This window comes from Culicoides brevitarsis, chromosome 1, assembly GCF_036172545.1.
Source record: "Culicoides brevitarsis isolate CSIRO-B50_1 chromosome 1, AGI_CSIRO_Cbre_v1, whole genome shotgun sequence".
NCBI classification, from domain to species: Eukaryota; Metazoa; Arthropoda; class Insecta; order Diptera; family Ceratopogonidae; genus Culicoides; species Culicoides brevitarsis.
In genome coordinates this window covers 33,156,287-33,171,578 of record NC_087085.1, presented here as the reverse complement: position 1 = coordinate 33,171,578, position 15,292 = coordinate 33,156,287, and the positions used below count along the sequence as shown (strand labels likewise).

Here is a 15,292-nt window from a genome sequence, read left to right as displayed (position 1 = left end):
TTTGAGTAAAAATTGTTAGTTGTACTCCGTTAGAAGACTAGTGACTGAATGTACTGATTGCAGATCCCGATCGCCTCTTTATACTAAACGATCGAAAAAATTAAAAATGCCTTTTTGCTATGGCAGCACGTACGTTTTTACTGCAGTGCAGCATAGCGAAAACGAGCCATAAACCAACAATGTGTAGCTACTTTTTTTTTTCTTTCGTAGTCGAAGGGGGGATCTGTACATCTTTTACCGACGCGACGACGAAGAAGTGTGGCTCATAGAAAGGTATACCTAGTTTGTCCTCTCAGCTAATATTTTTTTTTGTTTTTCAATAATTTTTTTTTTGTTTTTGACCTGAAACGTCGAATCAAGTCAAGACACCCGAAATGCATAAAGAGACCCACTTAATTAATTAAAATTATTATTGATGCGATTTCTTGATGTTTTCACAACTAATAAACAATGTTGCTTCATGTCATCGTCTTTTAGTTGCTTAATTAACAAATAAATATTTGGCAAGGATGGAAAAAAGGTCGAGCTTAATTCAAGTCAAGCGAGGTTCAATTTTTGTGACAGCTCAATTTAAATACAAAAAAAAAACTGTAACAAAAGAAGTTTTAAACAACTGAAGTATTACATCACACATCATTATTGAAATCCCTTAAAGAGCTTAAGATAGCTCAAAATATTTGTCTATGACAGAAGAAGTTAAAGATTATGTAAATGTGAGCCAATAAATTTTTGCAACTAATAATTTATTTTGTGTGGTTTACTTTCGAACAGTTTTTTTTTTCGTTAAAATTTGTTAATGAAGCTCATATTTAATGACAATCGTTTACTATCACTTTCAATGACCATTTTTTTTTTGGGCATATACGTAGGATGATGATGAAGAGATGCAAAAATTTTCCAATAAAACACAATAGAAATAACTTTTTTATTTGTTTCTCGCTGTTTTGATATCTATTTTTAAATGCAGGTGATTGTGCATTGAATTAAAAAGCTGCCGCGAAATGGAAAAATGGCAAGTTTGCCTAATTTTGTAAAAAACGAATAAAAAATTAATTTAAGCATATTTTTTTGCATATTATAATTTAAATTTTTCAGTTTTTTAATTTTCTTAAAAATTTTGTCAAAAGAGATGAAACCTCTAAAAAAATATTCTATTTGGAAATGAAAATTTTAAAGAAATTTCAAAACAAGGTAAGTCAATTAAATAATATATTCTAATAAAACAATTTGAATTTCATAGATTCTGAAATCCATGTGCCAATGTAGAAGCCTGCACTGTAAAAATTGTGGATGCAATGTAAAAGAAAAGAACTTCTGTCGTGAAATACTAAAAACTGAAAATCAACCATAGAACGAGAATTAATATAGTTCAGCAGAATACTATGCAGAGTAAGGATTGAATCAAACACATGAAAATCTTTAAGGTCGAGCTTTAATTTCAGGTCCCCTCGTATGTTGTATGAGTGTTCTTTAATTTTCTTCAATATTCTTTAGGTTTTATAATAAGAAACATGATGTTTAAACTGCAGCATATGGATGTATGAGCGTTGTTATTGAAAGCAATCACCACTTGATTAATTTCATTTTGTTCATATTCTTTTTCTAAGCTTACCATCTCTGTAATTTTGTAAAAACTAAAGACGCTTCCTGTCTTTCTAATTTTGACGATCTGTTCCTCCGGATTATAAGCGTTAAAAATTTTAGTAATGAGGGTACATCCTTCAGATTTTTTTCTATCAAAAAATTAATTGAAAGTTCGATTATCTGCTTTATTGATAGGTTTTTGTTTGAAAAAATCAACATATCGTCTTATATTACAAAATTTGAGTTATTTTTGTCACATTAACCACTTTTATGTGACACGACAGCATTGATAAGGTGAATGGTATCGACAAATATTTACCTATCAATATAAAGACAAAACGACTATGACCTGTTAAAAGCACTTTTATTGCACAGGCATTCCTTTTACGATTTATTTCTATGTAAATTTGCATCTGTATGTTAATGTTGATTTTTTTATTGGTAATTTAAAAAAAATAACCGATTTTATGTTGATTATGGTTTTTAATCATTTAAATGTCGAAGGATGGTATCGATCATCTGTTTTTTTGTTCATTCGTCGTTTATCGTCGTCACCTGTAGGTATCTCCGTATATGAAATCCCTCATGAGATCAAGAAACTCTCATTCAAAGCGAGTTATGAAATGCCATCATAGACGACACACTTTATAATCTATGTTGCAGCAGCAGGTAGTTCGTTAACGAATGCAGTAGCAAAATATTTTATTGATGTCTCCCCCAAACAACAAAAAAAGCAACAAAAAAGAGAGAGAAAGAAACGAGATTTATGAAATTCAAATGGCGCTAATCTTTGTTCGTACGCTAATTAATAGTTTTATCGGTTTTGTCTCAAATTCGAGTCATGTAGTGCTAATCACGCTAAATATTGCATCAACAGCAATTAACAGGATGAGCAAGTAAGTGAGACGTAAGTAACTTGACAATTTTCTTCCCCTTTTTGTTTGATCATTCGCATTGATCGATGCAATGCCGGTCTTTCTTTAGACTCAATCGCAAAAAAAAACAGTAACTGACCTATCGTCACTTCATGCTAAAAATTGAACATCGTCGTCGTTATTTTATATAAAAGTTGGTTGTTTGATCATTTGATATTGCAAAATAATAATAAAAAAAAATATTCGTGAAATGACTGCTGAGTGTGTGTCTGTGTAATTTCAAATATAAACAACAACAACAACTTACGAAAAAAAAAAATTATGCAATATTTATGTTTTTTTTTTCGTATGGATACGCGATATGTGGCACGGTGGCGTCTCCATTCAATTTCAATAACCACAAACTTTGTTTCATTCAGCTAATATTAATGATAATAATTGGTCGTTGCACTGTCATCGATGCATTTTTGATGAATTCGTATCGTCCCAATTTTTTTTTTTTTTTTTTTTTTTTTTTGAAATAATCTCATATCACGGTCGAATCTTCTTTGAATTGTTGTTGACGTTGATTGATAATAAAACATTGCTCTGCTTCACTTGAACGAAGGTCATATACGCGAAATTTCAATGGCACGATTGCTAATCAAATATTTAAAAATAGCAAAAAAATAAACATAAAAATAGTTTTTTTTAGCGGTTTCTAGTTTATTTTTATGACATTTGCAGTTCCGGTCATCTAACGCTTATCAAATCATCATCGTCGTCAGTAAAAGTAAAATCATAACTCTTGTTGATAAAAAAAAATCCAGCAGAGATAAGTTGAGATATAACAAACAAAAGAGCGACGACATCATTAACTTGTCAAATTATGCCACATCAGACACATTGTGAGCGTGTAGTTTTGATCACAAACAAAAGTCGACGTTTTTTTTTGTGGTACCTTTCATTTCGGCATAATTTGGTCGTAAATTTCTGAAGAAGCTCTTTTTTTGTTTGTTTGTTATTTGTAACGAAGACGGCGACGCGAAGAGGCGTCAAGAGACAAATTTTTTATTTATTACAGCTTTCCGTTTGACCTACACCAACTTATTTATTACAAATTATGATAATTTTATGCCCATTAGAGACACCATCATCAGCATAATTATGTATGTCAAAAGAAATTAACGCCATTTTTAGGCTAATAATGTAACTGTTTTTACGTCAAAATTAATTTTTTATTATCTAAGGATCGATTAAATATTCAATTAAGTGAAATTAAGCGATTTTTTTTCGCACAAATTATAAAAAAAATTGTAATATTCGTCATTGTCTTGTCTCGTTTTTTTTTTCTCGGTACAATTTGACAATAATTGCGTTTTATAATGAGTAAATAAACAAAACAACAAAGTAAACACGAGACGTAATAATTTCTATCTCTCACTCCTCCGTGTCTTGAAATCGTTAATAAAAGTGATATAAAACATAAAGTTACGATGTTCACACATTGCTTGCGGAGCGTAAGTTATGTTGTTGCATTGGCGACGATCAAGTGTGCAATTAATTGATTTTTATCAGGTGTGAGTAAAATAAAGCAAGTGAGATGCAGGAAATTATGAAGAGGCGACAATGTGAAGATTTTTTAAATTTGTGAAAATTTTATTTTTTTTTAATTTTTAAATAACTTGAAAAATTATCAATAAATTTGATTATTTAAAAAAAATGTCTTAATATTACAAGTTTCTTCATACATTTAAAAATATGGGGTTTTAAATAAATTTAACTGACGTATTTAGTTAAAGATATTTTGTCAAAATTGTAAAAAAAGTGTCAACCCAAAAAATTGCGAACAAGGCAAAAAATTACGTTTCAGAGGCATTTTATTTATTTATTATAGATCTTTTTTTAAATACTTCTATTAACGAAAATAGGTTTTAAAATTCGTTTTATTAACATTTTTACGTTAATTTTTTTAATTTTTAACGAAATTTTGAATTTTTCAATATTTTTAACAAAATTTTTGAGAATTTATAATTTTGATGAATAATAATTTATTTTTTTTATCTTAAGAGAAATAATTTTAATTTTTTCGAAATATTTGATAAAAAAAAATAAAAAAAAAACAATGGAAAATTATTGTTCTATTAACTTCAAAATTGAATTATCTACGTTACGGTATTAAGTAAATTTTCACTGTTTTTAAATTATCCTATAAAATTTTATATGGTGCTGTTCATTAAATTTTACTATTTTTTTCCGAAATTTATAATTTTTTCACTCTTAAAACAAAAATATTAGTAAAACATTTACAGTATAAACTCCCAAAATGGGCACCCAAAATTCAAATAACTGTACGAATTAGAGAATTTTTATTCTCAAATTGGGCACCTCCATATTCATGAAAATATCTTTTATTTTCGAGAAAATTTTTAATGTTTGGTCAGTTTTACCAAAAAAATTATTTAAATTAGCTGAATAAGGGGAGATGGGGCCAAATCATAACTCAAACTTCAAATACGTGGCGCATACAGAAAAATGAAAAGTTTTATGGATGTGTTAGAGAATTTAGTTTACTTTGATTTGGCGCTTAAAAAACTCAATTATATCCATTATTAAGAAAGTTATGATCGTTTTAGTAAAAAAAAGTCATATTTATGAATGTGCCCCAACCGTGGGGTGCATTCATAAGTCCCTATGACACAATCGTAAATAACTGTTATTCATATGGAAGTCAGTTTTTTTGAAATGTATTATTGATCTACGAATCTCAGCAGACTTTTTCGTGATATTTTTTCTTCACATTATTTTCCAAAAGCTCATTTTATAGCAAAGACGTATCAGTCATACGTTTATGAGTGAAAAATGGATTTTAGCCTTTTTTTGGCATCTAAGTCTACTTTTCGCAAAATTTTTTAATTGAAAATAGTATTTCTCAAAAAAACTAATAAAATCATACAAAAAAATTTTGGATTTATGAACATCGCTATACTGTGATATGTGTGTTATGAAGTAGCCCCAAAACGGAAATTGATACAAAGCTCTGTGTATCTCAAGATGCTTGAATATTTTTCAAAAATTTTTTTGGTGAATTTCTGAAAGACACTTTGTACTAACTATCTAAAATGACATTTTAAATTTATTCATACTATATATTGAACTTTTAACTAGTTTTATGACTTCATTAAAATTTACTTTGAGGTCCGAAAAACAATTTTTCTCGATTTTCTCCGAAATGACAGAATATATCAAAAAAGTGTCTTCTGTGTATTTAAAGTACGTGTAAAACTGCACCTTTCGTAGAACAACATTTTTTGATTTGCCCTTTGTAAATAGGCGAAAAAGCAATTTATGAAGTAGCCCCAGTTATGATTTGGCCCCACTTCCCCCTATATCATACTTTACAAAAAATTTCAACAAAAATAATAATTTTCTTTGAAAAATTAAAAAAAAATTGATTACTTTGAATTCATCAAAACTTTGAGTTTTCTGTAGTTCATACTCTTTTTAATGACAATTTTAAACCATTTTTTATTGAAAATATTCTAAATAAACATAAAACTTGAATTTTTGGTCAAAACTTCATAGAAATCGGGGTGCCCAATTTCAAAATATGCCGAATCTCAGAATTGCCTATTTTGAGAGATTTTACTGTATTTTAATTTTTATGTAAAAAATATTAAATTAATTAATTTAATTTTTTCAATATTTTAATTTTTTTTGAAGTTCAGATTTTTAAATTAATTTAGTTAATTTATTTAATTTTTTTTTAATTTTTCATTTATTTTTTTATCGAGCTTGATAATTCATTTATTTTTATTTTTTTTTATAATAATTTTTTTTAATTCTAAAAATATTTGGTCTATTGAAATTTTTGAGTGCTGTTGAATTTTTTTTTAATTTGAAAAAAAAAAATAAATAAACATTTTAAAAAAATGAACAAAAATGAAACTTTACCTTCAATTACGAGTCATTGCCCTCCTAAATGAATTCCGACATAAAAATCAAACGCATGTCACAATGCAATATTAAAACATCGAGTTTCCTCTGCAACACGAGCATTCTTTAAATTCATTACCGGAATAACTAAACATTGATGCAACTTCGATAAAATTGAGATGACACAAAAATTATCGCTTATTTTGTTGTCAATGTGCGATGCTGCTGCGATGACATGTGAATCAGCACACACAAAATATCCCTTCACTTTTGTCTCTCTTGCATGTTTAATCCATCCGCCGCACAAAGAGACATAAAATTATGCGTGTGTCATAAATTTGCGTTGATCATGTTGTGACTCTGTTAAAAAATAATAATAATTATCGATTGATGGTCTGAAGTCACGTAAAGCGTTAATCCTTTCTAAGCTTTTCGGTAATCTCTTATGTCTGTCAACTTCCTTATCGCAATTATGGAAATAATTAAAAAGTGATGTAGGTCAAGCGCAATGACAAATATTTTGCTCGAGATAAGATAAATTAACGCAAAAAATCAAACAAATCTGATTCAAGTAGACGCACATTTGCATCACGCGATTCAATTGGTACTTTATAACATGCATGACATAATAATGTATGCGATAATGTTGTATGGAGCGAAGAGGTAATTATGGTGCCGACAGCCAATCATCGAGTAATAGGTCAACAACGGTCAATTCAAGACAATAAACAATGGCAAAGAGTGATTTATTGGTTATCGTTAAGGCGAAAAATTGCTGGAAAGTGCGTACTTGAAGCACTTCGAATTGATTTCCAAAAATAATAAAATGATAAGATATCGGAAGTACTTCTACAACGTTTTAAGAAGCTTGAGATAAGAAGTTCATTGCAACTATAAGAAAGGAAATTTCCGGCTTCTTTCACATGAGAAATTAATTTGTAACTGCCACAAATTTCGGGTTTGGTTTACATTTTCGAAATTTCCCCGAGAATTTCTCTCCGTTGTTGAACGGATTTTCGTCTCCGAGGAATTCGTCACAACGACTTTGTGCTCTGTACGTGTCGCCGATTTAATCAAAATGCCAAATCACAGTCGGATTCAGAAATTAAGTTCAAGCAACGCTGAACAATATTTGCACAGCAATAATTAATTTACTGTCGTTCGTCAGCATCGCTCAAAAATAAATTTTCCTTCAAGAGATCTTATCAGTCAGAACTTCACCTTCCACTTGATTGGACTACCGAAAGCAGTTAAATCCTCTTGTTGCGATAATTTTTTTTATCTGTGTAATTTTTGTTTTAAATATCATAAAAAAAATCTGAATTGCCGACTTTCGTTGGATGATAAGACAAGACAGACAGATAATTCTAGTGGATTCGGAAATTTTTCAGTCATTTTCGGTGCTTTGGCGTGAAAAGACCTATTTTTTGCCTTTTATCCATTGAGAAAAAAAAATCACGAGGATGGATGTCGTACAAAACGTTACATCAACTGTTCAAACGCACTTTGGTACCGTAGATTATGCAGTTTTTGTGATGATTCTTTCGCTTTCCGCTGGAATTGGGGTTTATTTCGGATTTTTTCGACGTGGCGAAGACTCAACGGAAGAATATTTGCATGGAGGACACAAAATGAAAGTTATTCCAATTGCCATTTCCTTGATCGCGAGTCAGTTATCTGGCGTAACAATGATGACCGTACCTGCGGAGATGTATTTTTACGGAACGCAATATTACATTATCGCTATTTTGATGATTGCCATCACTTTTGTGATAAATTCCTTCGTTCAAGTTTTCTACGAGAACAAGTTGTCAAATTGTAACGAATATCTGGAGTATCGTTTTAGTGCGAGTGTTAAACACATTATTCAAGTCGTTTATATTGCCACGAATTTTTTGATGCTGCCAATTGTTATCTACATTCCGTCTTTGGCATTTTCGCAGGTAACGGGAACGAGCATTTCGGTCATCAATGCGATCGTTTGTGGCGTTGGCGTGTTCTATACGATGTTCGGAGGTATCAAAGCTGTGGTTTGGACAGATGTGCTTCAAGCTTTTGTCATGGTAGCATCGACATTTTTCATCGCGGGTTACAGTTTGAATCTGCTTGGAGGGTTTGGGGAAGTTTTCAGTATCGCAAGTAATGGAGGAAGACTCGAACTGTTGAAGTAAGTTTGTTTTTCTGAATTCTGAATTAAATAACAAGACAACAATTTTGCAGTTTAAACTTTGATTTCACATCTCGCATCACTTTTTGGAATTCGAGTCTTGGATATTCGTTGGGATGGTTGGCATATGTTGGTTTGAATCAAAATTGCGTGCAACGAATGGTGTCTTTGCCGTCAATGAAGAAAGCTCGTTGCGCAATGTGGCTTTTCTGTTTGGGATTTATCTTCATTACGAGTTTGACATGCTTCACAGGTCTCTTGATCTACGCCAAATATCACGATTGCGATCCAAAAACCGTTGGGCTCATTGAAAAAGCTGACCAAATGTTGCCCTTGTTCGTGCAAGATGTTGTCGGACACATTCCTGGCATCACGGGCATCTTCATCTCATGCGTTTTTAGTGCTGGGCTGAGCACAATTTCAGCTATGATGAATGCTCTTGCGGGAATTGTGTATCAAGATTACTTGAAACCGATGAACTGCATCGGGCATACTGAAAGAAAGGCGAATTTATGGATGAAGGGAATCGTACTTACCTTTGGCATCTATTGTGTCTTGATGGAAGTTGTCATCGAGAAGTTTACTCATCTCTTGGATGCTGTTTACTCCATTTCAGCTCTTCTCAATGGACCAACTGTTGGTGTCTTCACGTTGGGACTTCTTTGGCCTTGGGCAAACAAAAAAGGTGCTCTTACGGGAGTTCTTGCAAGTGTTGGAGGTTTGTCGTATATCGTCATTGGACATCTTTCTCTCAAATTTCAAGATCAATTGAAATATCCAACGCTTAACACATCCATTGAAGGATGCGCAGACTTGGGAATTAATATCACGAATATTGACTTGAATATCGCTCCGATTCCTGAACCGATTGAATTTAGTTTGAACACGATTTCGTTTCCGTGGTTCAGTTTGATCGGCGGATTGATTGTTTGGGTCGTTGGAATTCCTGTTAGCGCTTTTACGGGCGGCAATAACACACGAATGCTTGATGTTACGTTGTTGGCTCCCGTCATTCGTGGATTCTTCAAGAAAGATAGAACTGAAAAAGGAGAGGAAATGACCTTTATTGAGAAGAAAATTATGTAAGATTGATTTTTTTTTGTTTGAAATTTTAATTTTGATTAAAAATTTTTGAATTTATTTGTAGAATGGACACGAATGGAACAATAACGGAACAGATTTTTGCTCAAAAAGATGATTATGAGATGGAAAAGAAGGATCGAGATTAAAATTTTTATAGTTTAATAGAAATATAAACCAAAAAAGTATTCAAAAATAGGAAAAATGAATAAAATTTATTATATAAATACGGAAAATATGAAGAGAAATCATCTCTGGAATGAACATTCTTATTCAATTTAGGTTTAAAATATTTTAAATAATGAACGAATAAACAAAAGATTAGTTGAAAAATTCATGGAAAATTAAATTTTTGACATTTTTTAGTATTTTTTGATTAAAAAACGACAATAATGTCCAGTAAACATTAAAATTATATTAGATATGAACTTGAACTTGCTTTAAAAACGCATTATCTATCGAAAATTTGATGAAAAAATTTTTGAGTCACGTGACCAAATTTTTAAAATTTTTCTTAAACTTTTATTTTTTGTTTTAATTTTGACTTAAAAATTAAATAAATGTAAATAATCAATGTTCAACGTTTAAAAATGTAAAAAAAAGTGGTAAAAAAATGATTTTAATAACGGTTTATCACTTTCGTTCGTCTCAAATCATTGGACTACTGTGATCCGGCGAACAATAAACTCCGGGTGTGGTTTGTGGATCGCCCGACAACATTACTTCCGGCGAATATCGCGCCAACGGAAACACAGCGGCAAAAATAAAAACGTAACACTTGCGCCACCTGGCGAGAAGTTAGTATTCAATGGCGTGCATGTAAGACACTGAATAAAAACAATTAAAATCGTCTTTTTCGCAATAAATTCAAACAAATAATTGCAATGGAGTAATCGAGCAGACACTTGAACCGATAAGCAATCGATAGAAATCATCTCGTTGGAGTATTGTGATTAAATTCAATGTAAAAATTAGTGTTTAAAATTAGTTGTGACAGCTTCTTCTATCGCTCGCACTGTACATCACAAAACAATACACAGCCAGATTTTTTTTTGTGTGTGCGATTGAGACAAAATATCATATAAAGCGACCGAAAAAAGTCACAAAATCCGAAAAAACCGCAGCTAAAGACATCCACGGGCTAGAAAAAGAGGTAAAAATGGGCAAAATTTAAGAAATTCGCACAACATCACAAACAACGACCAAAAAGTTACAACAAGACGTAAACGCGGATTGACTTAATCTACTTCCTTATAAATTTATCAGGAAAACGAGTTTTATTCGCAAAGTTGCTTCGAAAATTGTGTTTCAACATCAGAACTCTTTGTCTTCATCTTCTTCGTAAATATTTTTCATTTCGAATTTTTTGCTGCCTTTAATTGCTGTTTGAATTAAAAATTCACGCAAATATCAAAATTAAAAATAAATAATTAATTAAAGTGATTTCTTCCAAAAAATCAAAATCTGTTTTGCGACAAAAAGTGAAAATGCACCGGCTTGAGATTGTGTTTGTCAAAAATGACTAAAATTAGTGGAATTTCTAGATAAGAATGGGAGATAAGACAAACCTGTGCTGATAGCCAGACAACAAAAATGGAGCAAAATTGTCGAATTTGAGCGAATTCTCGTGAAAAGTGCAAATTTCACACAACTGAATAAAAATTTCTCGCCACTCGTTTCATTGATAAATTTAAATTTGAAACAAAATTTAACTTTTTTTTTGTCTTCACCTCAAAACATGCATCGTACATCGGATTTCGTTGTCTTGTTGATGTTGTGTGATGCGCGGCGCGCGGTTTATATTTAATCCACATTTGACTAATTATAGATTTTTATTATTTAGGAATCAAAGTTGGATCGCGTTTGTATAGATCTACTAAACAAACAAAAAAACCACACGGAAAAGTAAATAAATGAATTGAAAATTTAGAAAAAATGATCAAATATTAACAAACAAAACGTACGGAAAGAGAAAAAAAAGTTTAAAGGAGTGAGATCTAAAATAAAATAAAAAACATTCAATTAAGTGATTAATTAAAAAAAATTAGAACCAATTTAAGAGAGTTGATTAAGAGAATCAAACGGAACACAGTCGAAAGCTTATCATCGCGCGTTTGTCGGAACGACAACTTTTTTTTTTGGGAACATTTTCGTAGACCGGCGTCAAAATAAAAGCCGCAAAAATTGGAAGAACCAAGAGCATGACACATAATCTAGGGATGGCTTCATACCGAATGCCAGGACCTGGATTGTGTCAGCCATCGGATTTCAAGCCGCCGCCTCCCGAAGCGTCGCAAATCACGGCAGCCCCGAGTAATCCGAAGAAACGACGAAAAAATGCAAATACCGCAAATCCACCGATAACGTCGACGCCAACGCCTACGCCGCAAGATCTTTTGCCGCCGCCACTCAGCGGATTCGGCGATACAATTGTCGCATCAAACCCCTTCGATGATGCGCCTTCGATGAATCCATCGCCAATGTCGCATATGGGCGGCATGCATCCCGGCATGAATCCTCATATGCATCCACATATGGGAGGAGGCCCGATGCGCGGTATGAGTCCCATGAACATGGGAATGATGCCGCATATGGGAGCGCGAGGCGGAATGTCACCCATGAGCGGAATGCCGCCCGGAGGAATGTCTCCAATGAACCCCAATATGTCGCCGATGGGAGGTATGTCGCCGTTAAGTGGACCAAATCGATCGATGGGGAGTCCCATGAGCGGAAATCCATTAGGTAAAATTCATAAAATTTGAATTAAATTTTTTTTTTTACATTTTTTGTCTTTTTTTTCCATTGCAGGAAGTCCAATGAACGCGATGGGATCTCCGATGAGCAATAGCATGGGTTCTCCGATGCACGGTTGTGGAATGAATAACGGGCCAATGTCGATGCATAGCCCCCTCGGAAATGGCGGAATGCCCCTGAATCCGAATCAAATGCCATCACACATGCCATCACAAATGGGACCTGCGTCTCGAATTAACAGTATGCCTAATGGACCATCGCCAATGCCGGGAAATAATCCCTCGATGCCGCCCCAAATGATGGGAGCTGGCGGCCCAAATAGCAACAACGGTCCTACAAATCCAATGAATAGCAATATTATCAATAGTAACGCGTCAATGGGCAGTAATAGTAACCTTATGCCGCCACAAATGGGACCTGGAGCACTAAATACGCCCAATGACTCGATGAATAATCAAAATTTAGGTTTAACGCCGCAGCAAATGCAACAACAGCAACAGCAGCAACAACAACAAACACCTCAGAATCGATTAGGTGAGAATTTTTTTTCATAAAACTTTTCTGAAATTTATAAGAAATTTTGATGAAAAGTAAAATTTTGAAACTCAAGGATATTAATAATTATATATTTTCATAAAATTGAAAAAAAAATTGATGAAAAATGACATTTTAAAAATTTAAAAACATGGTGTTTTTAACAAAAATTGACTTAAAATTTAAAAAAAAAAGAATTTTGAAGCATGAAAAAAAAATTACTTTGAAATTTTTTTAACAAAATTCAACAGAAATTTTGATAAAAACTGAAATTTTTAATTTTAAAATTAAATATAATTTTTTGTTTCAACATTGTTCGGAAATTTTGATAAAAAGTAAGTTTTGAAGCTTCAAAAAAGTTAATTTGACATAATTTTTCAGAAAAATTTGACAAAAATCGAAATTTAAATAAGATTTGAAGCTTCAAAAGATAATTTTCTAATCCGTGAATGACTTTCAAAAGAAAATTTCTTAAAAAATTCGACTTTTTATCAAAATTTTTCATCTAAAAAATTTCAACAAAAAAATTTTGCCTCATTTTCTTATTAAAATTTATCTTTTTTCTTCTCAGGTATGCATCCAAATTCAATGATGGGCGGTAGTCCTAACATGGGAGGCGGTCCAATGCCTCCAATGGGTAATAATGGACCCGGCGGAATGCCATCGCATCCACAAATGGGCAACATGATGGGAGGTCCAATGAGTATAGGACCGAATAACGGACCAAATGGCATGGGACCAAACGGACCAATGGGAATGAATCCATACGGACCTCCGAAACCGATGCCCGTGAGTGCCGGCAAAGTTTATCCGCCCGATCAACCGATGGTTTTCAATCCACAGAACCCGAATGCGCCACCTATTTACCCCTGTGGGGTATGCCATAAAGAAGTGCACGATAACGACCAAGCGATGTTGTGTGAATCGGGATGCAATTTTTGGTTTCATAGGTAAAAATTTCCTTTAAACTGTCAAAAAATGCCAAAAATTAATAAAAAATTAAAAAAATTTCAGACCTTGTAGTGGTTTAACAGAGGCAGCTTATCAACTAATACACACAGAAGTTTATGCCGAATGGTGTTGTGACAAGTGCTTGGCTTCCAAAAACATACCACTCGTTAAACTAAAACCATAATGCTACATGTTCGACTTTTTATCGAAGTAATTTTAGATTTTTTAATTAGAAGAGTATTTAACACACACAAAAGTTTTTATTTAAGATTCCTCAAGAAATTTCAACGCAATTATTACTTATGATTTTAAATACTTAAATTTTTACGATCTTCACAAGAAACTTGGTTTTCCGTGATTTTATCGTCTTTCGCTATAAGTAATTTTACTAAAAAAAACACACAAAACTGATTTTAAGCAATATTTTATGTAAATTTTAAAAAAACTCTTGAACTGTAAATAACAAAAATCATTAAAAACCATATTTTTTCTGAAGATCAACTCATCATCCACGTCATTCTAATCAACATTGAAAATTCTTACAAAATGAGATTATCAACAAAAATTAAGAATGATATTTAGTTTTTAAGGCCGATCGTTATACAACTATTTTAAATGTACAATACTGTTAAAAAAAAGTTTTATTTTGTAATAAAAGAAAAGTGAGAGAACGAGAGAGCGAGAAATAGTTTCATTAATTAATAAAAAAAATTTAATTATTATAAAAATTGTATTTTTGTGACTATTTAAAAAAAATTAAAAGAAAATAAATGCCTTTTCAGAGAGAAAAAAATTTAAATTTAAACAAAAAAAAGTAATTATAAAAATAATATTTTAACATGAAGAAGAAAAGAAAAAATCCAACGGAAATTAATATAAATGTAAATAATAAAAAATAACGAATTAATTAATTTTTTGTTGTATTTTTAATGAAAATGCCCTTTTTCTATATTTAATTAAATTAAATTAATTAATTATTTTTTTAATTAAAAAATAACAAAAAAGCAAAAATTTTAGGCCTATGTATAAGTGAACTCCATCAAAATTTCGAAATAGAGACTGCTAAAATTATTATTTAAATAAAATTTATTTTTAGTCATTAATTTTATCATTTTTTTTTTGGTTCATTAAATTAATTAATTGTTTTAGGTGAGTTTTAAATTAAATATTTTCACCATATTCGAGCCACTTTTTAATAAAAAAAAAATATCTACCTCTTTTTAATTCTCAATAATATTAATACATACAAAAAAATTCACAAACTTGCTCACGTCCTAAAATTTATTTTATTTTTATCATCAAAAAGTGATAATTCACATTTTTTAAATTAATTTAAAATTAATAGAAATTAGATTTTATTTAATTAATTAAAAAAAATTACAGAAAAATTATTAATAGGTTAAATAAATTGTTTTATTTGTAAAAAAAATAA

General features: G+C 31.3%; 2 protein-coding genes across 5 annotated transcripts; both read left to right on the top strand.

Moving 5' to 3' along the window:
* Positions 1-7,573: 7,573 nt before the first annotated feature.
* On the top strand, positions 7,574-9,898 carry LOC134837021 (sodium-coupled monocarboxylate transporter 2). The gene is made up of 3 exons (XM_063852329.1): positions 7,574-8,541; positions 8,595-9,623; positions 9,689-9,898. Exons 1-3 carry the CDS (start codon positions 7,838-7,840, stop codon positions 9,768-9,770), a joined length of 1,815 nt encoding a protein of 604 aa, XP_063708399.1. The 5' UTR covers positions 7,574-7,837; the 3' UTR covers positions 9,771-9,898.
* A 548-nt stretch (positions 9,899-10,446) lies between these two features.
* Positions 10,447-15,038, top strand: LOC134826969 (protein pygopus). 4 transcript variants are annotated; one of them, XM_063839503.1, is made up of 6 exons: positions 10,447-10,774; positions 11,465-12,363; positions 12,430-12,909; positions 13,481-13,859; positions 13,924-14,070; positions 14,412-15,038. In XM_063839503.1, exons 2-5 carry the CDS (start codon positions 11,823-11,825, stop codon positions 14,042-14,044), a joined length of 1,521 nt encoding a protein of 506 aa, XP_063695573.1. In that variant the 5' UTR covers positions 10,447-10,774; positions 11,465-11,822; the 3' UTR covers positions 14,045-14,070; positions 14,412-15,038. The 4 variants fall into 4 exon arrangements, with proteins under 4 accessions (XP_063695573.1, XP_063695565.1, XP_063695582.1 ...); XM_063839495.1 differs by having other exon boundaries at positions 14,357-15,038; XM_063839512.1 differs by lacking the exon at positions 14,412-15,038 and adding an exon at positions 14,130-14,331.
* The last annotated feature ends 254 nt before the right edge of the window (positions 15,039-15,292 follow it).